Source organism: Colias eurytheme, chromosome 5 (assembly GCF_061535395.1).
Source record: "Colias eurytheme isolate Ceu_HAF_F1 chromosome 5, ilColEury1 Martin Lab GWU primary, whole genome shotgun sequence".
Taxonomy (NCBI): domain Eukaryota; kingdom Metazoa; phylum Arthropoda; class Insecta; order Lepidoptera; family Pieridae; genus Colias; species Colias eurytheme.
Genome location: NC_142984.1, coordinates 2,568,724 through 2,595,936, shown reverse-complemented (window position 1 = coordinate 2,595,936; position 27,213 = coordinate 2,568,724). Strand labels below are relative to the sequence as shown.

Below are 27,213 nucleotides of genomic sequence, written 5' to 3'. Positions count from 1 at the left end.
GGAGTGTCCGGGGTGTGACCATCTTAAAAACATATTCTAATTGCCCGTATTTGACAGTTCACGTGACATTTTAATATTATAGTGTAATACTTTATTGGACGGATCAGTTTTAACCAAGCATTGAAAAATCGGCCCTTAATAGTATACAATACTAGAATAACAAAATACAAAACTATTTATGATTATTTTATAATATTGAAGCCCAGGAAAGAAGCATATTTTTCTGTGTTCTTTAATTTCTGTCTTGAGATAAACTCAACAGCTTACAGAAAAGGTAAGATCGTGCAGTTTTAATCTATTTTAACGTACATTCCATTTTTTAATTTCCTTAAAATTGGTGGCGCATGAAAATGGACAGGGATAGCGGATAAAATATATCCTTCCTTATCTAACCTTATTCGCGCTTGACAATTTGTCGTCTTCTTCTTGGAACAGTACAAATATAAAACATTCTGGTTTTTCGATCCATTGAATGAGAACAAATAATCTTGATACTTAATGAGTCTGGCCCCACTAGTAAGCTGTATTTCTTCATAACCTGGTTAAAAGGCTTTCAAAATTAGAATGTTAATTTCTAACTAAAAAAACCTTGTGTAACAGAACCGAATACTTTAATAAGTAATAGAGTAAAATGAAAACACACAATTTTATTTTGATTATGTTTTTTCACTTATCAATAAATTACTTATAGATATAAATTTTAAATATCGTAAAATGGTCTGTTTCATCTTGTGTGAGGTACCTACTGCTAAAATAACATTGTTTGTAGAAATTTTACAGTGAGAAAATATTAAACCAAACTAGCACTATTTAATTTCTTTCATATCGTAATTGCGATTGTATTAAGAAAGAAAGAAAGAAAGAAAATCATTTTTATTAGGTACACCACATAGAACATAAATATAACAAAATTTAAAAAAGAAATAACACGTAAAAAAATAAAATAAAGACTAATGAACAAAAATAATTAAACTAAAACACGAAAAGAAATTAGTGTGGCGACCTAAATGGTGAGGCCCTCAGCATATGTCATGTCGACATGGTCGGCATAACGCTGGTTTTCAGTGCCCCCCACAACACAAAACAGGGCAGAAGCCCAAAGTGTCCCCTAACCGTGACTGTTGCTAAATATATACAGAAAAAATAATAAGTATTAAATAGAAACAAAATCATCTACAGAATATTCATATATATACTATAATGGAACATATAAAAATAAAAACATTATAATAATAATAAATAAAAGTAAAGAGATATATATTATATACTTGAAAATACTTATAAAATAACATTAAATAAATGTATATTAGCCCGATATACAACGCAACTAGGCTTGTTTGACGAATTCGTTTATCAAGTGTGCTTTATATTTATATTTGAAAGAATTTTTTGACACTGATTCACGTATCGGCGGCGGAAGATTGTTCCAGCACTTCGTTGCGTTGTATACAAAACTACCTCTAAAAGCAGTTGTATGGAACTTTGGCATAAGTAGCTTGTACGTGGACCCTCTTGTTATGTACGAGCCTTTTCTGTCACTCATCCACCCAAGCTTACAGTAAAGGTATTTAGGCATCTGGGATGTTACCACTTCAAAAAGCATGACAGCGAAGTGAAGGCGTCTGCGTCGTTCCATGTTGAGCGTTTTTGCTTTGATCAGATATGGCGTAACGTGATCTCTCGAAGGTATGTCCCAACAGAAACGAGCGCAGGCGTTCTGAACGCGCTGTATTGCAGTCTTAGTTTTTTTAAGCAATCTTGTACCGTACATGGTGTCCGCGAAATTGAATTTCGAGAGTATAAGTGCCTCGCACAGCCTTGAACGTAAGGGTGCGGTAATGTAGGGTTTTATACGATACAACAGCTTTAATCTATAGAAACAGTTTGAAATGGTGGTATGAATGTGTTTCTCGAACCTCAAATTTTCATCGAACACGATCCCAAGATTGCGAGCTTCCCTAACGCGTTCAATCAACTGCCCCTCTACACTGATAAGCGGATTATATCTCGCCACTTTTTCAACCAAAATCGGTGTTCCTAATAACATAAATTTGGTCTTCGCAGGATTAATAACCAGAGAGTTTTTCTCCGACCATTTTGAAATACGCTGAAGGTCTGAGTTTAATTCGGCAATAGCTTCAACAGTTCGAGATGGATGAAAAGATATATATAATTGTATATCGTCTGCGTATGAATGGTACCGGCAATATCTTATTTCGCGCGTTATATCCGTACTATACAGAATGAAAAGTAGGGGACCCAGGATGGAGCCTTGCGGAACTCCTCTGGTCACGCTACTTTGCCTGGAATATGCAATTGAACCATCTTCCTTGCGGATGACTACAGTTTGAGTACGTTTGTTGAGATAACTACCGAACCAGCTAATTGTTTCCTTACTAAACCCATAGTACGACATCTTGGATAGAAGAAGCGGAATATTGATGGTGTCAAAAGCTCTAGTGTAGTCAAGGAACACAACAGCAGTACTCATGCCCGTGTCTTGCGCCTTCAGGATGTTATCTACAACTTCAGTCAGTGCAGAGGCAACACCACGTCCCTTCCTGAACCCTGACTGCAAATCGGATAATACTCCATTTTGCTCTAAGAACTGGATTAACTGATTGTGTACTATCCTCTCTATCACTTTCGAGAGACACGGAAGCACACTGATCGGCCTCAGATCTTTTGAGGTCAATGGATTGTCATTTTTAGGTATAGGATGTACCAGTGCACTTTGCCAAAGTTCAGGAAACTGATGCGTACGGAAGGACGTGTTTATGATATGCGTGATGACTGGCAGGATTTTGGAGGAAGTAAGTTTTAACATATCCAGGGACATGTCATCGACTCCAACTGCTTGAGACTTCAAGGTTTGTAAGGCTTTAAGTACAGTGTTCTCATTAACAGATTTTAATGAGAAGGTGGCGTTACAGTACCGGTGAAATTCGTAATAAGTCAACGTCGATAGGTCAGATTTGTTGTTGCCAGGAACATTAAGAAAGTCACAATTTAATTTATCGGGATCATTGAAATGCGATGGTAACTTATTATCCTTTTTAGCTTTAATTACGACTTGTTCCTTAATGTGCTTCCACAATTTAGGCGGGTTATTGATATTACTATTAACATAATTGTCAAAGTATGACTGCTTTTCTCTATGCAGAGCCTGGCTGACGATACTTTTTAGTTCTTTGTAATATGCCTTATGTTTACCTTCTTTACTTCTTCTGGCTGTAACTTGCGCTTCGTCTCGAGTTTTCATCATCAATTTAATGGTATCAGTAATCCATGGATGAAGCTTGCGTTTTACATATTTCACTTTTCGAGGAGCGTGATGATCAAAAATTATTTGGATGTATGTTGTAAGAATCTTAACCATCTCATCAACATTATTCATTTCCATAATTGTGTGCCACCTTACTTCTTCTAGGGTCGCTTCAAAACTCTCCATGTCAATATCTTTCAGAGACCTGTACGTTATCCATCTAGGGATATATTTGTCCTTGGGTATATTTAATGTACAAGAAACAAATGCATGACTGCTCAGGGCGCTGACATGCTCAACGACAACGTGCGATGCTGCAATATTCGTGCATATCAAATCCAGCAACGTCTCGCTTTTATCCGTGAAGTGTGTTGGTTCAGATATAAGTTGAGTGAGATTCATCGTATGCAAAAAACTCTCAAGTTTGGAGAAAGAAACGTGTTGCTTATTTAAAAAGTTAATGTTGAAATCCCCTAAGAGCACTATATTGTCGGACCACATGAAGGAACCAAGAGATTCGATCAAGGCATCCAAAAATATCTGAACATCGAGCCAAGGAGGTCTATATGCTGTTCCCAATACAACCGTTTTACCCTGAACTGTGGTTTTCACCCACATTTGCTCGACTTGCAAGGTTATAGGATGTTGCAGTGTTTTAACTACCATACCCTCCTTCACGTAAAATCCAACACCGCCCCCGCGATTACGGATACTTCTCGAGCGTGGTATATGTCGCAGCCTATAGCCGGGAACAAGTGGCGCACGACCCTCTTCACCCTCGCGAAGCCAGGTCTCGTTGACCGCCAGTATATCCACCCGAAGTCGGTCTAGTGCGACGACAAACTCATCATGATGGGTTCCAAGAGAGCCAGGATTGATGAAACCAACCTTTAATTTATTTTTAATACTGAATGTGACTAATAATTATTGAATGTACAATAAAGTTTATACTATGGACAAGGTAAATGAATAACACTATATTATGTATAATACTATTAATACTGTTTGGGATAATAATAATATATACTACGATAAATGTAATAGTGGCTTTTATATGATTAATGAAGATTATTATAACAATTAATTGATGGGTAATATGAATAACAATGTAATATACGATAACGTTTAAAATATAGACAAGATAAATGGATAAAACTATAATACTCTGTATAAATCTGTACGTGATACTGTATACTATAATAAATGGAATATTTGTGTTTATAGTGTCACTATAATTAATGAAAATTATTATTTGAATTAAATGCTGGATACGAGCGTCGTACATTAAGGTGTGATTGTCACAGCATAAACTTATAAATCGTTTACAATACCCAAAACATGAATGCTCGTTTAAGACAATATTATATTTATTATTACGTACATAAACTTTGTCTTTTTTCAATGCCATGTTACACAGACCTTGGTCGCCACCCAATAAACTTAATACAATTATACTACAAGTGCTTATTCTATATAATATATTAACACAATCTTTGTTGATGAGATACGTACGCAATATTAAGACACCAATATTTGATACATTATTTGTGTAAAAAGTACCAAAAACCACAACATGAATTTTTATATTGTTATATAATATCTTAAATGAAAACGAACATCCATTACAATAAAACCGTGACGTAACCGAAGCCATACTGTTACAGCTTGAAACTATATAATATGCATACACATAGATCATCACGCATTCATACTTACAACCCAGAACAATGTATTATAGTAAAACCACTATGTACTTCTTAGAATCTTATTTATTAATGTATGAAAAAATGTTATTTATAAACAACTGTACTATTTCTTGAGAATATTTTGAATTCTCTTATCAGGAATCAAACATTTCAAAACAATTTAAGACGAAGTCGAGATGTCAGTTATAACGTGCTGTAAAACATTTCAGAACATAAACAAGATGTCGATAATTATCATCTTAATGTAATCAAATCCAATTAAACTTTGCACAAACTTCCATCGATCCGCCTTATAACTTTCGGAGGTTCATGATTATGAAAACCCATTCCTCTTGCTTCATTTCCTACGATTAAAACAATTGCTTTACAGCCCTTGGCCACCTTCTTCGAACAATACCACCTTCCCTTACTATTCTTTACTTTTCTATAATAGGTATGCCCCTTGAAAAAGAGAATATTACCCGTTCCACCTCTAGATGAAATATATTCTAGGTCTGAAAACGATAAGGCTTATTTTTCATTCATTCAATTTTAACAACACACTTTCATCGTTGCCAAAAGGCCGAGAAGCAAAAAAAATCACAATTTTTTGTTAACAATCATCATTTCATTTATTTAACTCCAGCATGCCTAAATATATTTATTTATTAGAAAATACAAGGGCATTGTTACAACAATAGTACTTGTATATTCAATATTCATCAAAATCATTTGCCAAAGCCAGATACAGTGGAAATTCTCTTGAGGAATCAAAATAGAAACAATAGCTATTTCTTCTTAGGGACGAGAAAATTTAATAAATCACTGACACGTCCAACGGGATCGAATGATTCCGATTCTTCAATCTCGGTGGGAAACTTTTCTGGATAATGTTTTTTGTAATGTCGATAATAGCGGAGGAAATCAGCGTCGTCTGAAGGTGATTCTGAAACAAAATCCAAATCTTTTGATATTTTTTTAACAAAATAATAAACTTCTTATTGGGTCCTTTAAATCATGCTCTGAAATGATTTGTAGACGTGTAGATGAAGTAGGTAAGCATGAGAATTGTAAGTTTTTGAAATGAAATGAAATGAATTTATTCGCATTCGCATTTTGTACAACTTTGGGGCACTAATTGACGGATTTATTCTAAAAGAAATCAAATTCACCTTATAACGTTGTACAATTTACACAACATTAGTTAAACAGGAAAACAATAACATATACACACCGGCACAATTAGCGGAACAGAAAAAAAAGTGAGACTATGAGATAATAACGCATATATTTGACGAAAATGTAATTATACACAAAATAACAAATTGATTAACATCTTTTAACAACGACTTTGAAAAGTCTTCGTTATTTTTTATTGAAAAATAAAGAAATTTGAAATTATAGAAATTTTTAGATGATTATGAACCATCACAAAAAATAAAAAAAGTAGGCAGTAAATGATTTAACAATAAAATTAAAGCAAAATTAATAACGAGTGTTTCCCCCTCTTGCTCTGATTACGGTTTCCATTCGTCTGGGCATGCTACAGATTATGTTATCGATGATTTCTTGAGGCAACCGCTCCCACTCCTCAAGTAATGCGTTTCCAAGTTCATCCAGATTGTTGGGGGGTGACAGTCTGGATTTAACCCTTCTTTTTAGCAAGTCCCAGATATGCTCTATCGGATTCATATCGGGGGAATTTGCTGGCCACTGCATCACCGGTATACCTACGTGGTTCAGATATGCCTGTACCGATTGTGCACTACAAGCACGAGCATTATCTTGTCTTAGAATAAAGTCGTCACCAATAAATGGGGCAAATGGTACATCATGTTCTTCTAAAATGTCTCTGATGTATCGATATGCTGTCATGGTCCCTCCTGTGACTATCACTAACTCCGTGCGAGCTCCCAAACATATCCCTACCCAAACCATAATCGAGCCGCCATCATAAGCCACTGTGTGTTCAAAATTATACTGTATGTGGCGTTCTCCTTTGCGTCTCCATATTCGCTGTCTCCCATAGATCTGTTTTAAAAGTACTCTGCACTCATCAGTAAAGAGAACCTGCTGCCATTCGTTCAAATCCCAGACGATGTTCTCGCGCATCGGTTTCTGTTCCGCTAATTGTGCCGATGTGTGTATTTAAAGTTTGTATGTAAAAACTAATTTTTGTTAGGGAAGTATTTAAATAAAACACGTGCTTTACAGTTTACCAATAATTTATTATCATTTTAAACTATCTGTCTGGTACAAGTAGTTATTAATTACTTATAATTTAAATTAGAAAGTAAAGTGTAGGAATGTCCATAAATTAAGTGAGGCGTTTTTGAATCAATTAGGTTAAAAAAAACGTTTCTCAACAACGTTACAAAATTACAAATATACGATCGAATAGATAAATATTCGTATCTAAACTCTTACAAGTTTACCATCATCAGTACGGTGGAGGTCTGGCGGTGGATGATTATGTTCCCCCTGTACAAATGAAATCAGCCCTTCTGGTGTTGTCCACAGCTTGCTCTTACATCCATTTAACCTTCTAGAAAATACCACCGATTGTTACTATATGCGCAGTTGAACGTGTACCCTTTGAACACTGCAATGTACTTGCCACGTTTACTGGGAATATACTCAATTGTGTCTGAAACAGGTGATTTGATCGTTACCTCATAAAACAAGTTTTCGGAGTGGCTTTCAAACATTCGTTAAATAAACTCCATTTACAGTTAATTCATTTACTTGTTGCAAACAATCTAATAGCCATTTACTCCCTGCAAATACTGCACGTTACTTAGAAAGTTCTGGTCAAAATCCTAAAAACTAAACCGAATATAGTGTGCCATCATGACGTCTAAATAACTGTGGAGGCAGATGGTCGTGTGCACCAATTTCTGTAACCTTGTTTCCCAGCAAAAGAACAACAGCTTTACAGCCTTTGGACTTTTTGGAGCAATACCACCTTCGTCTATTGTGGATTGCAAAATATGTATATCCCTTGTAAGCCAGCTTATTCCCTTGTCCACCTCTACAAGACATGTATTCTACTTCTGAAACATTAATCCCATATGAGATTTCATCACCAGCATCGAGTTTTTCATACAATTCAATCTCAAGTGTATTACAAGAATATGTGACTAGGCAAGTGAAGCCAATAACGAATATCGAAATTATTATAAATCTCAACGTCAATTGCCCGTCGTTTTTATTTTTAAATTAATGTGTTTTTAGAATGGCTCCCAGGCATTCGTAAAAAAAACATCATTAAAGCTTAATTATTTTATTTGTAACTAATCTAATTTAATAATTAACCTAATTACTATTTACTCCCTGCAATGTCTGGACGTCTTTAAGACAGTCTTGGTCAAAATCGTAAAAACTAGAACGTATTTAGTGTACCATCAGGACGTCTTAATAACTTTGGAGGCAGATGGGGGTGTGCACCAATTTGTACAATATGGTTTTCCAACATAAGAACAACAGCTTTACAACCGGAGGCCTTTTTGGAGCAATACCACCTTCGTCTACCATGCATTGTGAAATATGTATATCCCTTGTAAACCAGCTTATTCTCTTTTCCACCTCTACAAGATATGTATTCTACTTCTGAAACATCAACGCTATATATAATAAATCATCAACATAATCACAGAGTCTGCCAAAATACACTTCACGTTCAAGCATGTAGATTTTCAACAATATTTAAAATAAATAAAAAAAAAATAAAAAAAAGTCTAACGAAAATCAGAATTTCCAATAATATTATTTATTTTTAAAATTACAATCTCCAATTATCTTGAAAACAAATACCTTACGATTCAATGTATTGATTCTACAAAGGTCTAAAAAGAGAAATACAAAGATAATTCGGATTTAAATATATTTTACACTAGTTAAATACATTTTGGTCATTTTTTATTGTAATAATTACAATTTGTAATGATAAAAACAACAAAGCACATGGGACATACTGTTTTAACACATATTTTCTTCCAAACCTTAAACATTAATTCGGAAAATACTTAAGTAAGTATTATGGTTACAACTTTTAACAGAACTTATTCAAAAAATACCAAATATTTGAATAACCGAGAATTAAAAGGTGTTTTTTACGTTTCGGAAAAATGATTATTTTACAAGTAATAGGTAAATATGAGTAAGTTATAAAAAAATATATTAATAGTAAGTAATAAAATACACAATAACGTATAAACCAAATGAATTTATTAATACCTATCTTATTTCCTAATAATAAAATACACTAATACAGCAAAACAAATAGAATACAGTAGAACAAATCAATATACCTATAGTAGAACGCCGATTATCCGAATTAATTGGGACCGGGTTCGATTCGAATAATCGGAAATTCAGATAATCCATACTAATATTATAAATGCGAAAGTAACTCTGTCTGTCTGTCTGTTACTCAATCACGCCTAAACTACTGAACCAATTTTCATGAAATTTGGTATGGAGATATTTTGATACCCGAGAAAGGACATAGGCTACTTTTTATCCCGGGACAAAGACGTAATCCCGGAAATCCTACGGGAACAGGAACTATGCGGGTTTTTCTTTGACTGCGCGAGCGAAGCCGCGGGCGGAAACCTAGTTGTTCATATGTTCAACAACGGTATCCTAATATAACATTTATTTGAAGAACTTATTATTTAGACAAATCTATTTATGGTAATGGGGCAGATGCATGTGTATTTTCTGGTCAATATTCCATGAAAGCCAACTAGGCAATCAATGTTGAGTAATCTTTCACACATCACATTTTAATCAGCCTCCAGTCTCCACCGGAGTTTGACTTGAAGTCTTATTATTTTGGACGTTTATACATTAACCTCTCTACCAAGAAGGTCTTCATCAAATGTCATGTTGTTTGAGAAGCCACCTTTTGCAAAATGGTCTATAGTAATAACAACGTTGCAACCATTTTTTTGAGAGAACAACAGCAGATGTAAGCGACTAGTCAGATATAAAGAAAAACGAACTGTCACATGTAGCATAAACTTTTTAAATTTTTAACAAACGTAGTTCTACAATACTAAGAACAATTATTATAGAGGTATATTAGCAAAAAAAGTCATAACTGTTGTAATATACCAGCACTCGAACTTGTTACCGCAAAACAAAAGAAAAATTTATTGGTTTTATTTTTTTAAAATAAATCGCTGACCGATTCGGATAATTGGCGCTTCGGTAATTTGGCGTTTGACTAATCGGCGTTTTACTATAATATCTTTTCTTGTTATAGTACCATCAGTATTTTTCACAAAAGTCGGAGCAGGATGATTATGTTCTCCGATATCTAAAATATCATTGCCTGTTAGAATGACTCTGGCTTTGCATGTAAGTTTTTTCGAACAATACCATCTATTTTCGCTTTTCATTCTGGCGTAACTATGTCCTTTATACACCAGCAAATATTTCCCACGTTTAGACGGTATAAAGTGAAAACCTGCAAAATGTTGTAAAACCGTCAACATCTATAATTTCAGTAGCATATTATAGTCTAAGATCCCACCACAGGATTAGTGCGTTCACAGTTTTTTTGCTAAACCCAAACTTTTATTTTATGTATATTTATAATTAGGAGAATATATATCGACTAGGTTGCAAGTCAAAATTTGGCCGCAAGCATTTATTATTAAATTTATTCACAAAAGTAGGTAGGTAACCTATTAAACCGGCTACTGACCTACCTGCAGGAGCCAATTACCTTAATTGTGATATGTATATAGGCAAGCAGGAGCAATTTTTTTTACGAGAACAGCTGAAATTTCTATCTACATTTATGTATCGTCCCGTCAGAAGCCGTAAACAGGACTGGTGGGGAATGATCGTGTGTACCACATTGCTCCACGTACTCTCCTGTAAACGTTAACTTGGCTTTGCACCCCGTTGCTTTCTTAGAGCAATACCATCTGTTCTTTGTCCTCATTGTAACATAAGTGTGACCTTTATACAGCAGTAAGCGACCGCTTCCTCGTCGACTCTGAATAAACTTTACATCTGGAACATAACGTACCTATTTTATTTTTCACATGTCACATTGTTTTTAACACTTGTGAACAATTTAATTGTACATAATTAAGTATCCGTCTAATAAATTATCCGCGTTATTTCTTGTAATTGAAAACATGTCATGATTTCGAATTCATAATTTTGCTTGTTATCTTCCAAATACTATCGACATAAACAACTAGGCAAATTAATTTCAAATATTGAAAGTCAGAATTGCAAGCCAATATTTTAATAGACACTCGATAAATCACATCATATTTTACAGTTAGTTAACTAGTACCAATTAGTTTATACCAAATAAATATTTTCGCATAAATAAAGGATCACTAATAACCCCGTGTTTTGAACGGCGACGTTATACAATCAAACTTTTCTAAGGAAAGGATTGGGATCCATTTATCCGTCTTATTATAAATGACGAGCAGAAAAATAATACTGTAGTGATGTTGAACTGTCGATTGAGCTCTAATTTATTCACTATCTACTATACCAGTAAATGTATGCTTGTTCTGCGTAATGTCCATTTCATCCAATACATTACTCTACAATCAAGAGCTCACAAAAGTAGTAAGTTCTACAATACTAAGAACAATTATAGAGGTATATTAGCAAAAAAAGTCATAACTGTTGTAATATACCAGCACTCGAACTTGTTACCGCAAAACAAAAGAAAAATTTATTGGTTTTATTTTTTTTAAATAAATCGCTGACCGATTCGGATAATTGGCGATTCGGTAATTCAGCGTTCGACTAATCGGCGTTTTACTATACATACTATCTTTTATACAAAATTCGGAGCAGGATGATTATGTTCTCCGATATCTAAAATATCATTGCCTGTTAGAATGACTCTGGCTTTGCATGTTAGTTTTTTCGAACAATACCATCTATTTTTGCTTGTCATTCTGGAGTAACTATGTCCTTTATACACCAGCAAATATTTCCCACGTTTAGACGGTATAAAGTTAAAACCTGCAAAATGTTGTAAAACCGTCAACATCTATAATTTCAGTAGCATATTATAGTCTAAGATCCCACCGAAGGATTAGTGCGTTCACAGTTTTTTGCTAAACCCAAACTTTTATTTTATGTATATTTATAATTAGGAGAATATATATCGACTAGGTTGCAAGTCAAAATTTGGCCGCAAGCATTTATTATTAAATTTATTCACAAAAGTAGGTAGGTAACCTATTAAACCGGCTACTGACCTACCTGCAGGAGCCAATTACCTTAATTGTGATATGTATATAGGCAAGCAGGAGCAATTTTTTTTACGAGAACAGCTGAAATTTCTATCTACATTTATGTATCGTCCCGTCAGAAGCCGTAAACAGGACTGGTGGGGAATGATCGTGTGTACCACATTGCTCCACGTACTCTCCTGTAACCATTAACTTGGCTTTGCACCCCTTTGCTTTCTTAGAGCAATACCATCTGTTCTTTGTCCTCATTGTAACATAAGTGTGACCTTTATACAGCAGTAAGCGACCGCTTCCTCGTCGACTCTGAATAAACTTTACATCTGGAACATAACGTACCTATTTTATTTTTCACATGTCACATTGTTTTTAACACTTGTGAACAATTTAATTGTACATAATTAAGTATCCGTCTAATAAATTATCCGCGTTATTTCTTGTAATTGAAAACATGTCATGATTTCGAATTCATTTTTTTGCTTGTTATCTTCCAAATACTATCGACAATAACAACTAGGCAAATTCATTTCAAATAGTGAAAGTCAGAATTGCAAGCCAATATTTTAATAGACACGCAATAAATCACATTATATTATACAGTTAGTTAACTATTATAGTATTAGTTTATACCATAGAAATCTAAATAACAAGACACATAGAAGTGCTATGATGTCATAATTAGTATGAAAACCACTGTCGCCAAAATCCACACATTTAAAACGATATCTAGACAGTTCACACAAGTAAACTATGCCTTTTATTGGACAGCTTCATTTTAATGAAAACTAACATAAATAATAAATTTCGCATTTTAATATGTACCCTAACTCACGACTTCACGGTTTATTTTAGTATAACATCCCTAGGTACGTAAGATGTTTTGTTTCCTTTTGCTTAGAAACTTCAAATACGAAAAAGTTCGGCTACTCGACAACAGAGGGCGTTAATTTTTGATAGATATAACTTTTAACCTCAATGCATAGAAATAAGGTTGAAATTTCATTAACGTTCATTCAACGCTTTAGTGATGTAAGACTTCATCAGCCTTGTTATCGATAGTTAAGTGATAGTTAACAAATAAGAAATATATAGTTGTTGATTTTAATACAGTGGTAGGCTAATCTCGTGGGCCCACGGCAGACTGTACATATAGGTATAAGAAATAAAAACATGTTATGTACTTAAATATTTATTTATCTATATATACAAATAATTTGGAAAATCCAAAAGTGCACGCCTCATAATTTTTTTTTTATTAAATATTTATTAATTATTATTTTTGTTTATTTAATAACAATTAAACCACATCGAATCAGACCCTGAAAAATGAAAGGGTTAAATGAAATTCCTGAGCATACTCAAGCGTAAGAGAAAAAAAAAGACTCGATTAGTAAAGTATTTCGGTCGCTATCGTGTTAACAAGAAAAAGGATCCGCACATACAGACACACGGACGTCCAAGACAGAACTTTTTTAAACTGTTTTTTAACTAGTTTAAATAACAAAAATGACATCAAAAATATCATGAACGTTAAAAATAGTGTTTTTTCTTAATATGTGTGTGTATGTATTATCTTACAAGTGCAATGTATGATACATAAAGACATTTTAAGTTTGAAAAATCAGATGTTTTGCGCGAAGTGACAGTAGTACCCACCTCAACGCTTCGCTTATGAGGCGTGCAATAATAAAACAGTGTCTGTACATTATATATTTAAAAAAATGGAGGGGGTTTAGAAACTGAGAGTTTAAATTTGAAAATCACGAACACCTGATGCAGAACCGCGCCAGACCACCAAAAATTATAAGAGTTATAACAATTACTTAATGTACGTCTTTTTGTTGTGACATTGAAATTATCTTCTTTGAAATGTTTTGAACATATCCTACTATAGCCTGTAGGGAACCAATTTCTTTTCCCAGTCGCGGATATCCATACGTCCTTGGACGGCGTTGTGGAAATCTACAAAGAATATATTTAACATAAAATAGTTTTGTCAACCTAAGCGAAGAATGTCCTTTACATTATGGCATTATTGTATATTTAATTAATGTGATTCTGTATCGACAGTAAAATTGTCCGAAAATGATTGTATCGATGTACTTAGTTTAAAAAGTTATATATATCAGTTATAAAAATAAAATAGAATTCAAATTAAAATATAATCCAATTATTCCATCAGTCGTCATATTACGCAAAAAAACATCGTAAAATTTTAACACATCACATCACTAGCTTGCGACTATTTACTCTTTATCGTTAACAATGCAGTACATTGCTTCTTGTAATTGTCATTTGATAACATCTGGCAGTTATAACAACCGACCTGTCAGATGTTGACAATAGTAAAAGGCAATGTATAGCTAAACGTGATGAGAGGAACGGTTGACTGTGTCATTCGTATTGTTTGTAAATATTGTTTAATTTTAAGGAAAAACGGCAATATTTATAAACAAAAATACTTGCCGGTGAAACGTTATTCCTTTATTAGTATAATTACAATTTATGGAAGAATTTCCGCACTGGGAAATGCTGTAACACACCATGTTTACTCACGCACGTGTCAGAAACAACTGAACAAGCGACCACCAAGCGACGAACAGACTTGTGGAATGGTAACCACCTGAGCGGCGACAATGTCACGCGCGCTTACGACTTCTAGTGTCTTGTTATTTAGATTTCTATGGTTTATACCAAATAAATATTTTCGCATAAATAAAGGATCACTAATAACCCCGTGTTTTGAACGGCGACGTTATACAATCAAACTTTTCTAAGGAAAGGAGTGGGATCCATTTATCCGTCTTATTATAAATGACGAGCAGAAAAATAATACTGTAGTGATGTTGAACTGTCGATTGAGCTCTAATTTCTTCATTATCTACTATACCAGTAAATGTATGCTTGTTCTGTGCAATGTCCATTTCATCCAATAAATTGCTCAACAATCAAGAGTTCACAAAAGTATCTACTAATTCACATTTCACCAATCCAAATCACACTTTAAGAAGTCGTCCTGCCTCCATCACCATGTTCTAAATAATTTAGGAGGTGTATGATTATGAACTCCAACAGCCGTAACTGAATTGTCAACTAAGATAACCCGAGTTTTACAGCCTTTATTTTTCCTCGAGCAATACCACCGTTCTCGATTGCCCATTGAGGCAAACGTGTAACCTTTGTAGAGCAATTGCCGCTTACCACGATTGGATATAAGAAACTCCACTTCTGTAAACACCTCTTATTATTAGACTTATTTACCTTATTAGACAAACTCATAGTGAGTACTTATAATTGAAGAGGTTATCTATTGTTGTAGTTAAAGTACAACTGTCTCTCATTTACGCTTGCACCGCTAGTCTTCATCTTCGACATAATATGAAAGAGGTTCTTTTTTCATATGTCGAAGATGAATATTCTAAATGGGTATAGTTACCAAACTGGTATTCTTGGGTACCTATATGAAGGTATTTTGAATTTTTAAATCAAAATATTAAAATGAAACACTTAATGTGATCAATTATTCCTTTATTTTAATATTATACCTCAGCTATCAAACACTCTAGGGGTGATTTTCCACCAAAAATGTGCGATGATGTGTAGCGAGGAATGTGTTTGTAAGCTCTCACACATCATTAGTGGAAACGCACCCTTAGCATCTCGCCGTTTTCCAATCTAGCTATATATGGCGGGCCGTGATTATGCTCACCAATAGGGATCAAACAGTTATCCACCTTCACTATTCTAGCCTTACAGATTTTTTTTTTGGAACAATACCATCTATTTTTATGTATATTTGCATACGTGTGACCTTTGTACAGAAGAAGTTGCCCTGATCCACGATTTGAAGGTATATATTCGAACTCTGAAAATACAATATATGTAGTTATATTTCATTATAGGTACATAATGTGAGACAGGATCGTGATCTAAAAAATATACTTAATCTTAAAGTCACATATTTACTCACACGAACACAAATAAATCAATCGTCATATAACCTTAAATGAGATTTATACAAATTCTAAAATTGTATTCATATTATGTTAACAATAAATTTAAATATTGTTATAACAAATGCACAATCTCCATTAAATATAACCGCCATATTGAAAGAAACTGAAGCTAACAAATTCTAGCGCAGTCAACGGCTCGAGCAGTCAGTGTATGCCTCACGACCGTTCGCGAGCCGTCGAAGGCACGATGGAATTTCGTCATGCAGTTGACGGCTTGATGCGGTCGCGACGGCTCGAGCAGTCATGTGTACGGCGGTGAATGAATGTCTATAGTTCATCGTGCGGTCGCGGCTTCAAGCCGTCAACTGTGCGGTTTGTAGCGACAGCTCGAGCCATCAACGACCGACCGCTCGAGCAGTCCGTGTACGACCTGGCATAAAAGTTGCACATTCTTTATAAATCGGCTTGTCATACAAGCGATTTTGTTTAAAAAACAATTTGGTTTGCGTCAACATATACGCAGAATTCCAGTCGAAGTCCTGTACAGAACCGGAGGGGGATGACCATGTTCTCCTTCCTTTGTAACCTTTCCATCCACTATCGTGAGCCGCACTTTACACCCAGCTAGTCACTTCGAGCAGTACCATTTGCATTTGCTATACCTTGCGAAGGTAAACCCCTGGTATACGAGCATCTGGCCCTTACCTCGATGTGAGGGAAATAACTCGTATTCTGTAATGTGTTGCGTAATACAGAATTAAATGTTGAGGCTAAAGTATCATGGAAATTGTCTTTCTAAGTCAATTTAGTAATTATGCCTTTTAATAATAATAATAAATTTAAAGTGACAGTGGGGATACAGCGAGCAGTCCTGCTGGACAACGTTCGGATAGTCCGTAGGTTCCTCACTCAGTCGCCCTAGGCTCCGGCCGTCTGGCCACTCAGCCGGAGTTGTTCACAATACCGCCGCGAGGCGAGATACTTGCCCCCCCATTAGAATAATTTGTTCTTTGTATTCTTTCTCAAACTATTAGTACGTCATAGTTATTAGTTCTACGGAATTTTACTTGGCTTCGTATAGCATAAGTGTTCCATATGCTTTAAACTTTTATTATAAGGATAAAAATTATTTAATCCAATGTGTTTTCCCTTGGTTTAACAAAAAAAAAATCCTAGTTTAATATATTTTATTACACTGATAACACAAACGCACCTAATTATACATAAACTGTACCAATACTTGAATTTACTGTATTCACTTTTTTAAATTATCCAGAAACCTTTATGTGATATTTTCCAGAAGTGACGTATTTCGGAGGCTTGTGGTCATGACTAATTTCGTACAGAAGTATTGACTTTTCATCTTTGCCTAAATGTATTTTCGCCTTACAGCCTTTAGATTTTTGTGAGCAGTACCAATGTTTCGGGGTCATTTGGGAGAATGTGTATCCATCTACCATGAGTAGTTTTTTGTCACCAACCAAGGTTATAAAACGAAAATCTAAAATAACATAATACATTAATTAGGGGAATCACAAAGATATTGTTTTAATTTTATGAATATTTCCATAGCTAGTAAACCGCAATAAAACAAAATGAGTCTTTGTTTTACCTGTACTGCTTCCTTTTTAATATTAGATGTTTTAAATAATTAACTTCAGAATGTAATTTTAACCATTTATTTGATCACTTTTGACTTTATAAATATTATTAGAACTAAAACTTAAAATAAATTGATTCAAAAATAAACGTCGATAATTAATAGTGTACATCATAATTATTAATAATCAACTAAAATAACGGCTGATTGGTCATTTATAAAAACAACAGAACAATTCAAAGAAAATTGTGAAGAATCATGTCCTAATGATATAATTCCCTATGGATCTAAACATTTTCTTAGGCGGATGATTGTGGCAATCAAATATTTTAATGATAGCTCCTTGAGTATCCAGATGAATCTTCGCTTTACAATTAGGGTGATGAGTTGAACATATCCACCTATACACACTGCCTTTTGCGTAAGTGAAACCGTTAACTAGGATTAAATTCTTCCCTCTTTGCGACAGGACTACTTCATATTGTATAGCTGAAACCATTTTTTACGTGGCATTAATTCGTAAGAAATTTGTGGTTGGGACTAAAGCAATTCTTATTTATTCGATTTTGCATACATATTTTGTTAGGGTAAAAATAAAAGTTATATGAACTCCAGCTTAAATCTTAATGGATATATAGTTACATTCGTCTTAAGTAATAAATACACATTTAAAAGAGACAAATATCTTAACATCAAACTTAACACAAACATATTGAAAAACATCTAAGAGTTGAAAATTCATAGTAAAAAAAATATTTAATATTATCTTGACATACGTTTGATATTTTTTGAAAATTTTTAGGAAAATAAAAGTGTCGACCAACGTTTAGGCACAGAGTACATAATAGTAGCTAAACGCTAGTGAAGGAAATTCGATCTTGTGTATACCGTAAGGCGTAGGTAAGCATAGAGGAAGGTATAATTTATGTAAAAGTGTAAATAAAAACATGTTAATTTATTAATATAAAATTTAATTACAAATTACAATACGACAAAACCAAAAAAAATCATCATTCATAAAATCATATAGCAGTAGAATACATAATAAACAGAAATATTGTTAACTTAGCAGATGAAAAAGAAGAAAATTTAATGATTTTCTTACTTATTTTTTTAGGAATACCAACAAATATTGTTCTTTAGAGCTAGCGCGCAAGAGAAACTTTTGTCTCCGCAACTATTTTGTCTCTCCCATCAAATGTATGGGCTAATAAAAAAGTCTCCCGGGAAATGCATCGCTACGTGCGCGCACTTTCTTACTAACCCATAGAGTTGATGGGAGAGCCAAAATAGTTGCGGAGACAAAAGTTGCTCTTGCACGCTAGCCCTTAATATCTAAATATAGTAAAAAAACAATCAAACGTTTGACGAAACGTCTTTGCAGAAGCTATTTATTGTTAATTTCCAACCTTATGATATATACCATCACTGGAGACATGATATTTAGCTCGAGCGTGTGTATGTTCTCCAACACCGACCGTTAATTTTCCATCATCCGTCAAATGAACGCGAGCTTTACAACCAGAGTTTTTTCGAGTGCAAAGATATGTGATTGATCTGATTCCTTTATTTCTTGTACTACTTTTGAGAAAAGTGTATCCGTCTATCATAAGAGGGGTCCTGTTTAGAGACGTCCTTATAAATTTATACTCTGGAGCTGCAATTTCATTTATTATCATTCTTTACATATTCATAAAAACAACAGCAATAATTAAAATATAAGACTATCCAGAAATTGTGAATAAGTTTCACAAGCTTTGGATGCATATTGGAAAATTTTTGGATTTAAAAAAAGTCGCCTAAAGTGTAGGGTTAATTCAAGTGAGTCTTAATTTATTTATAAGTACTTAGTGTGAATAAAAAACAATCATATAAATTTATTATAATATAATATTTTTATTACAAATTAGGTAAAATACGCTACTATTTAGCAGTACAATAGATAGTAAACAGAAATATTGTAAAGTTAGCAGAAGAATGATGATGAAAAAAACAAAACTTGATGTATTTTTTTTAAGTTTACGAACAAAATTTTTTCTTTATTCTCAAAATATAGTAAACAGTCAAACGATTGATGAATTAATTTCTTTGCAGAAAACTCAAAAGCAAAAAAAACCGGAACCTTTAAAAGATCTGAATCCGTAAACACAGTCTTGGAATTTGGTAAAAAGCAACGAGCACAGATATAGGATAACATTGTTAAAAACTTAAATCTAATATATCTAATATATATTATAAAGGCGAAAGTTTGTAAGGATGTATGGATGTATGGATGTTTGTTACTCTTTCACGTAAAAACTACTGAACCGATTACAATGAAATTTAGCACACATATAGAGGGTAACTTGGATTAACACATAGGATAGGTTTTATCCCGGAAATCCCACGGGAACGGGAACTATGCGGGTTTTCCTTTGAAAACGCGGGCGAAGCCGCGGGCGGAAATCTAGTCTAGTATATTATAAAGGCGAAAGTTTGTAAGGATGTATGGATGTATGGATGTTTGTTACTCTTTCACGTAAAAACTACTGAACCGATTACAATGAAATTTAGCACACATATAGAGGGTAACTTGGATTAACACATAGGAAAGTTTTTATCCCGGAAACCCCACGGGAACGGGAACTATGCGGGTTTTCCTTTGCAAACGCGGGCGAAGCCGCGGGCGGAAATCTAGTAACATAATAAAGAGAGGGTTTGTTCGGTACCCTCGGTGCGCGAGTCGGACTCGCACTCGACCGGTTTTATTTTTAATTTGAAAGCTTATGATATACACCATCTTCAGACACATGGTATTCAGCTCGACCGTGTGTATGTTCTGCAACAACAATAGTCAGTTTTCCATCAGCAGTCAAACGAACGCGAGCTTTACAACCGGAAGCTTTTCGGGTGCAAAGGTATGTGAAAGATTTCATTCCTTTGCCTCTATCTATTTTGAGAAAAGTGTATCCGTCTATCATAAGAGGGGTTCTGTTTTGAGACGTCCTAATAAATTTATACTCTGGAGCTGCAAGTTTATACAATATTAATTAAAATAAATTAGTAAAAAATCGACTAAAGTATCGAAGAAAATTATTTGCGTTTAAGTATATTGCAATTGTACTAAAAATACATACTTAGTTATATATCCACAAGGATTTTTGCTGAAATGATATCTTGCTCTATATCAACATTTCGAAAACTACAGAAATAAAATGGAAAAAAATATACCTACTCTCTTTGTCATAAATAATATCTAACTATTAAGTTTACCATACTTAAAACCAATATAATATTTTTTTACAACTTTTTTATTATAAGTATATATTTACAAAGAAATGATCACATCAAACAATGTTCACGAAATTCGTCGTTAGTGACACATTTTTATACACATATTTTTTTTTATTTAAGTAACAAAACAATCATATCATTATGAAACCAGTGTGTGGAATTAGTGGGTCACTAACTTAAATTTCCATGGATAAAATAAAAAAAAATCATATGTCGAAAGGAAGGCACTTAAAACTTGACATAGAACTACCATATAACGACTTACAATCAATTTATTTTCCGAAAAATTCTCACACAAGTTAATTAAAAAAAGACGGGTTGCACTCCGGGAGTGCCGGCAGAAGTGAAAACTTGATTATTAACGTTGAGCATGTTTGATATTTTGGAATGGTATCCGTCTTACGCTTTTTCGATGTCACGTGTCCTGACGCGAGTTTAAGATTTTATACCCATTACAGAAAAAGTGCTCAACGCCGCTAAAGAAGTTTTCACTTCAAAAAAAATTAACAAAACATATCAAAGTCAATTATTCAAACAAAAAATAACGCTATCGATCTCTTTAGTAACTGACTAGTAACTAATAATATATTTGGCGATCCCATACTACGTATCGGAAAAAACAAAGTAGGTAATATAAAAAGCAACTAAATAAATCTCTGCCACTTACTTACTTAATTTGAATTATATTTTCCTATAGAAGGACCCAACACGCACGTATTTGGGGCGAATATGGTCATGGTAATCTCTAATTGCTACTACATTACCCCTATTGTTCATTTTGATTCTACACTTGCACCCTCTAAATTTTTGGGAACAATAGTACATATTCTTAGCATGATTGTTTGCAGCGAATGTGTATCCATCGTGCATGAGCAATCTAGAACCGTTGCTTAAAGTTATGAATCCATTTCCTGGAAATAAACGAATATTTCAGACAGCTTAAATTAAATAAAGGTAATACAAATTATTACACAGAGGAATCTCGCCAAAAAACTGAGTTTATTTTCTTGTTTGTTAGTAGAAGAGCCGTGGGAGATCGTCCTTCACCGATCTGATAACCAGATGAAACATATTTTTATTAAATATTTTTTATAAACAAATATGCTTGCCTATCGAAAAGTGGTCATGGCTATTTTTTATTAAATTAACTTTTATCGATTTTTTTTCATCACCAACATTTTTTTTACTTTTCATAACCAAATGAAATTTATTTGACTGATAGTTTTTGATACACAGAATATGCCTAGGTATACTTTTTTTCACCTTTTTTGACTTACCTGTTTACACCTGCTTGCCAGGAAGGTGTACACTGAAATGAGTAGGCAAGCATACCTATCTAAAAAACTCACAATATCAAACGTGTAACTCACAATATAAAATTCTCATTCTATGCCAACTCTCGAACGTTATTTCAAACCATTTTTATTTTATAAAAGCATGTAAAATAGAAGTAAAACTTTGGTTGAGAATCGACTATCGAATGTATTATATTAATGGGCATTACATTTTAAAACTCCCGATTCAGCCAGTTTATGTTATTTTATTTTTTACTACTTATAAAATTTCTCACAGACACACATTACACACACAGTACACAATTTTGCACAGCAATATAAATTTAAAGAATATATCACTAGATCCCACACTACACTACACACTGTATAACTTATTAACTTAAAATCCTATGATAAATTCCGTCAGGAGTCACGAAATACTTTGGCGGAGTGTGCGCATGCTCCAACACAGATCTATCAGAAATCCCGCCTATTGAATCGAAGTAGACTCTAGCTTTACATCCACTGTCCTTTTTGGAGCAGTAATAATGTTTCGATTTACAATTCTGCGAAAACGTGTAACCGTTTACCATGAGAAGTTGCCTATTTCGAGGCATCTGTATTATTTTATATTCAACTGAAAATTAAAATTGATTAGAGGTATAAATATTCTTTGTTACGTAAAGTTAAATGGAAATTTTCTAATTAAAGTGCTGTTTCAACATAGTGCCATATTATGTATGGGTGTATAGGAAAATACAGGAATAAATAGAAATATGTGAAAAATATTCCTCAATTTCCATATTTTTTTTTATTTTTTAAAGACTTGCTATATTATCAAATTCTATTTAGGTGAGTATACGTATTATTTTTTGGTAAATGAATTCTAGAGTAAATGAAAATGTATTCAAAATATAAAAAAATCAAGATTCGAAATTATTTATTTATTTTATTTACATTAGATATTAAACTAACACTAGGATAAGATTTTACTAATACTATATGGGCTATGTGGCCTGAAATAAATGAATTTTACTAATTTGTGATTGGAACACTCCTAGTAAGCAAATAAAATGCTTGTGTCAGGAGGTTCCGCTCTTCCTTAACACTATTACAGAAATAAAACAATATGATTTAATACAATGCGAAAACATAAAAGAAAAAATTACTTCAGAAAATTCATCCCATTCCAAGAATCGTCGTCAGGATACTTAAATAAAAAACTCACAATATGAAACGTGTAACTCACAATACCTAATAGTTACTATTTCATTCTCTTTTGATCTTCCGTATGTAGTAGTCTCCGGCACATTCATATTCTGGACGGCTGTGCATATGATCGCCTTCAACATTCAAGATATTCCCCATTTTATCCAGTCGTATTTTACTCTTGCAGCCTTTCTGTCTTTTGGAACAACAATATATTGTCTTTTTTCGGTTGTTGGCACAAAATGAGTAGCCATGGTACAGAAGGAGCTTAGAACCATTGGATAATGTTATGAAGATGTACTCTGTAATAGTTTAATTTTATGAAAAAGCTGAGGATTAAGTATGAGAATAATAATTCTAAGTCCCTTGTAACGTCGTCGATACGATAACGGCGATCACGTGTACGATATTTCCAACGTCACACTTCGGACATATGGTACACTTTTAAAATTGGCGGTAAAACTTCCTTTTCCTGGGGATATCCCATGCAGGATTTTGCAATCGGAATAAAGAAATAAAAGAGGTACATAAAATATTGTTTAAAAACTGTAATCCAAAGCTTTTTTAATTACAATGACTATGGTTCGGTTGTATATATATTATTACATGGTTTGCGGTCATCTTGACGAGCGCTCTACAATTCCTGCTCTTCCTCTTGGAGCAATACCACAGTATCACATTTTTGGTGAACCGCGCCTTATAGTACGTGTAGTTATCGAGGGTCAGTAAAGCGCCACGTAACGTCGGAATAAATCCGATACGACCTGAAATGTCAAATTTGGATATACATAGAACCTTTTTTATAGGCTACAAATATTTGTTTAAAAAACTTATATTTATAAAAAAAACTTCGTTTTTTAATTAAAAAAAGGTTTGTATGAATTGTCTATGTTGTTGTTGATTATGCAACGTTAAGACCACTCAAACATAATATCCGGGCAATAAAAAAATCAGAGCACAAATTATTTCATGGTGATAATGAGTACCTAGTAGCTACCTATTATAAAAAAATAGAGTAAAAAAATGTGTGCGTGTACTAGTGTACACACGTAAGAAGTGAAACTTCTTTATGACCTTATTTTTCAAAAAATAATTTACTATATGCAAATTTACAGAAGTACGAAGATGGCGCGTAACGGAAAAATGTCACGCGTAACGAAAAAAATGTTACACTAAATTTTTTTCCAACCCCGATAAAGAAGTTTCACTTCAAAAACAGGATTGAAAAATAGAAAATATTGTATTATTTATTTAAAATCCAACGTAAAAATTCAGTGAATAAATGAATGTATCCCATTTTAATACCCCACTGAGAGAGTAATTTTCCACACAGTTTATAGTTGGCTAAAATCATCGGAAAATTTCTAATAATTGTTATAAGGTTTATTTAACTTCAAAAATTTACAAAAATTTAGTATTTATGAATCGTAATAAAGAAAGTCAAGTACATAATTTGTCTCGAAAATAAATAATAAGATAGAAAAATTAAGGCACCTGTTACGCGTAAAGTATGTAAATTAAGCACGTTAAATACGTCAATGTATAATCAAGAAATCCTGAAATCCATTAAAAATGTTAACATCAATTAGTACGCCAGTTACACGTTCAACGAATACCTCGGTAAATAAGTATTTCTATGCGGAATAAAGTAAATACTTTACGTGTAACACGGGACTAAACTTTCTTGTCTACTAACAGAGCATTTACATCAAAATCGAACCGAATACTGATTCTAACCCCACTATGTCCAATTCTTATAGTGTAAAGAGGCGTAGAGCTTTATTTCGTTGTTCTTAGGGCGTTCGAAAAGATTCTATGCAATATGTTCTAATACTGAACAACACTGAATACGAGTTTTCGTTCACACTAAAAAGATCACGAAAGAATGCTCAAGCTCTACGTTAGTTTGATGTAAATGCACAGTTAAGGCAATTCAACCCCTCAAAATATTTAATTGCAAAATTATGGGTGATTGTCATTAAAACAAGTCAAACAATAACTCTTTTTACAGACACTGCATTCAGTTTTAACTCTCCTACATTTATTGGCAGCTTCAGTACTTGACAATGTAAAACGAAGATTTTTATAACACGCTGCACATCGCCGCCACTTCGAACACTTTACCAGATGATGTCTTTTATAGATTTTAGGCTCTGAAATAACAAATTTAGTTGTTTATTTTAATCCAGCAATTCGAAACAAATAGCAAAAATAACAGTTGAAAATGATTGATATATTATGTATGCTTACAATAAGAGATTGATAATTGACCAGCACGGTGGATTATGACCTGATCACTTACGGGAGGTCCGTGTCCCAGCAGTGGGAACATATAAGCAATTTGACGTATGATGCTTTTTTTATATGAGATCCCAAAGCAGGATTAGTTTTTTTGCTAAAACCAAATTTTTTTGTATATTTATAATTAGGAAATTATTTATCTACTGGGTTACCAGTCAAAATTTGGCCGCAAGCATCTATACATCTTTCTTCTTTCATATATAAAAATGAATCGCAAAATGTGTTGGCAAGCGCAAAATGTGTTGGCAAGCGCATAACTCGAGAACGGCTGAACCGATTTCGATAATTCCTTTTTTATTATATTCCTTGAAGTACGAGGATGGTTCTTATACGTAGAGAAAACGTAAACATGTACCACGGGCGAAGCCGGGGCGGACCGCTAGTATATAATAAATCTGTAGAAGGGTCAATTCTGTACATTGAAAATATTGAAAAAAATAAATAGCAGGGGGTGTTACTGGATCGATACCAAACCCAAATATGTGATTAAACAAATTTTTGTCTGTCTGTCTGTCTGTCTGTCTAAGCTTCTTGAACACACACAACTACTGACAAAAATAATAATAAAACAAATATAAAAAAGACCTGCTTTTTTAATTAAAAAAGGTTATAATAGAGAATATTGTATTATTTATCTAAAAACCAACGTAAAAATTCAATGAATAAATGAAAGTTTTCCATTTTAATACCCCACTGAGAAAGAGTAATTTTCCACACAGTTTATAGTTGGCTAAAATCATCGAAAAAAAATCGAAATTTTTAATAATTGTTATAAGGTTTATTTGACTTCAAAAATTTACAAAAATTTTGTATTTATGAATCGTAATAAAGAAAGTTAAGTACATAATTTGTCTCAAAAATAAATATGTAATAAGATTGAGAAATTAAGGCACCTGTTACGCGTAAAGTATGTAAATTAAGCACGTTAAATACGTCAATGTGTAATCAAGAAATCCTGAAATCCATTAATATATACGTAATTAAAAATGTTAACATCAATTAGTACGCCAGTTACACGTTCACGGTTCAACGAATACCACGGTACATAAGTATTTCTAGGCGGAATAAAGTAAATACTTTACGTGTAACACGGGACTAAACTTTCTAGTCGAAGACTACTAACAGAGCATTTACATCAAAATCGAATCGAATACATACTGATTCTAACCCCACTATGTCAAAAAGAGTTCTTTTTGTGTAAAGAGGCGTAGAGCTTTCTTTCGTCGTTATTAGTGCGTTCGAAAAGATTCTATGCAATATGTTCTAATACTGAACAACACTGAATACGAGTTTTCGTTCACACTAAAAAGATCACGAAAGAATACTCTAGCTCTACGTTAGTTTGATGTAAATGCACAGTTAAGGCAATTCAACCCCTCAAAATATTTAATTGCAAAATTATGGGTGAT

At 33.5% G+C, this 27,213-nt stretch overlaps 2 protein-coding genes and 2 long non-coding RNA genes across 9 annotated transcripts in view; 1 reads left to right on the top strand and 3 right to left on the bottom strand.

Annotated features, from left to right (window-relative positions):
* LOC149908338 (uncharacterized) overlaps positions 1–27,213 on the top strand; it is a 465,602-nt gene that overhangs the window by 415,103 nt on the left and 23,286 nt on the right. The window lies entirely within an intron of this gene.
* Positions 1–27,213, bottom strand: part of LOC149908340 (uncharacterized) — an 80,110-nt gene that overhangs the window by 46,315 nt on the left and 6,582 nt on the right. The window lies entirely within an intron of this gene.
* LOC149908342 (uncharacterized) lies at positions 8,820–11,760 on the bottom strand. Its single transcript, XR_016456723.1, has 2 exons — positions 10,685–11,760; positions 8,820–10,423 (listed from the first exon to the last, which is right to left on the bottom strand). It is a non-coding gene; the product is annotated as an uncharacterized LOC149908342 (long non-coding RNA).
* LOC149908341 (uncharacterized) lies at positions 15,703–18,301 on the bottom strand. Its single transcript, XM_090101799.1, has 2 exons — positions 18,022–18,301; positions 15,703–17,649 (listed from the first exon to the last, which is right to left on the bottom strand). Exons 1-2 carry the CDS (start codon positions 18,244–18,246, stop codon positions 17,416–17,418), a joined length of 459 nt encoding a protein of 152 aa, XP_089957925.1. The 5' UTR covers positions 18,247–18,301; the 3' UTR covers positions 15,703–17,415.

Excerpts from the sequence above, each read along its gene's own strand:
- LOC149908341 (XM_090101799.1), bottom strand. The coding sequence starts at position 18,246 with ATGGTTTCAGCTATACAATATGAAGTAGTCCTGTCGCAAAGAGGGAAG. Across the intron at positions 17,650-18,021 it reads TGTTTAGATCCATAGGGAAT|GATTTTCGTTTTATAACCTT; the intron begins TATATCATTAGG and ends TATGTTATTTTA.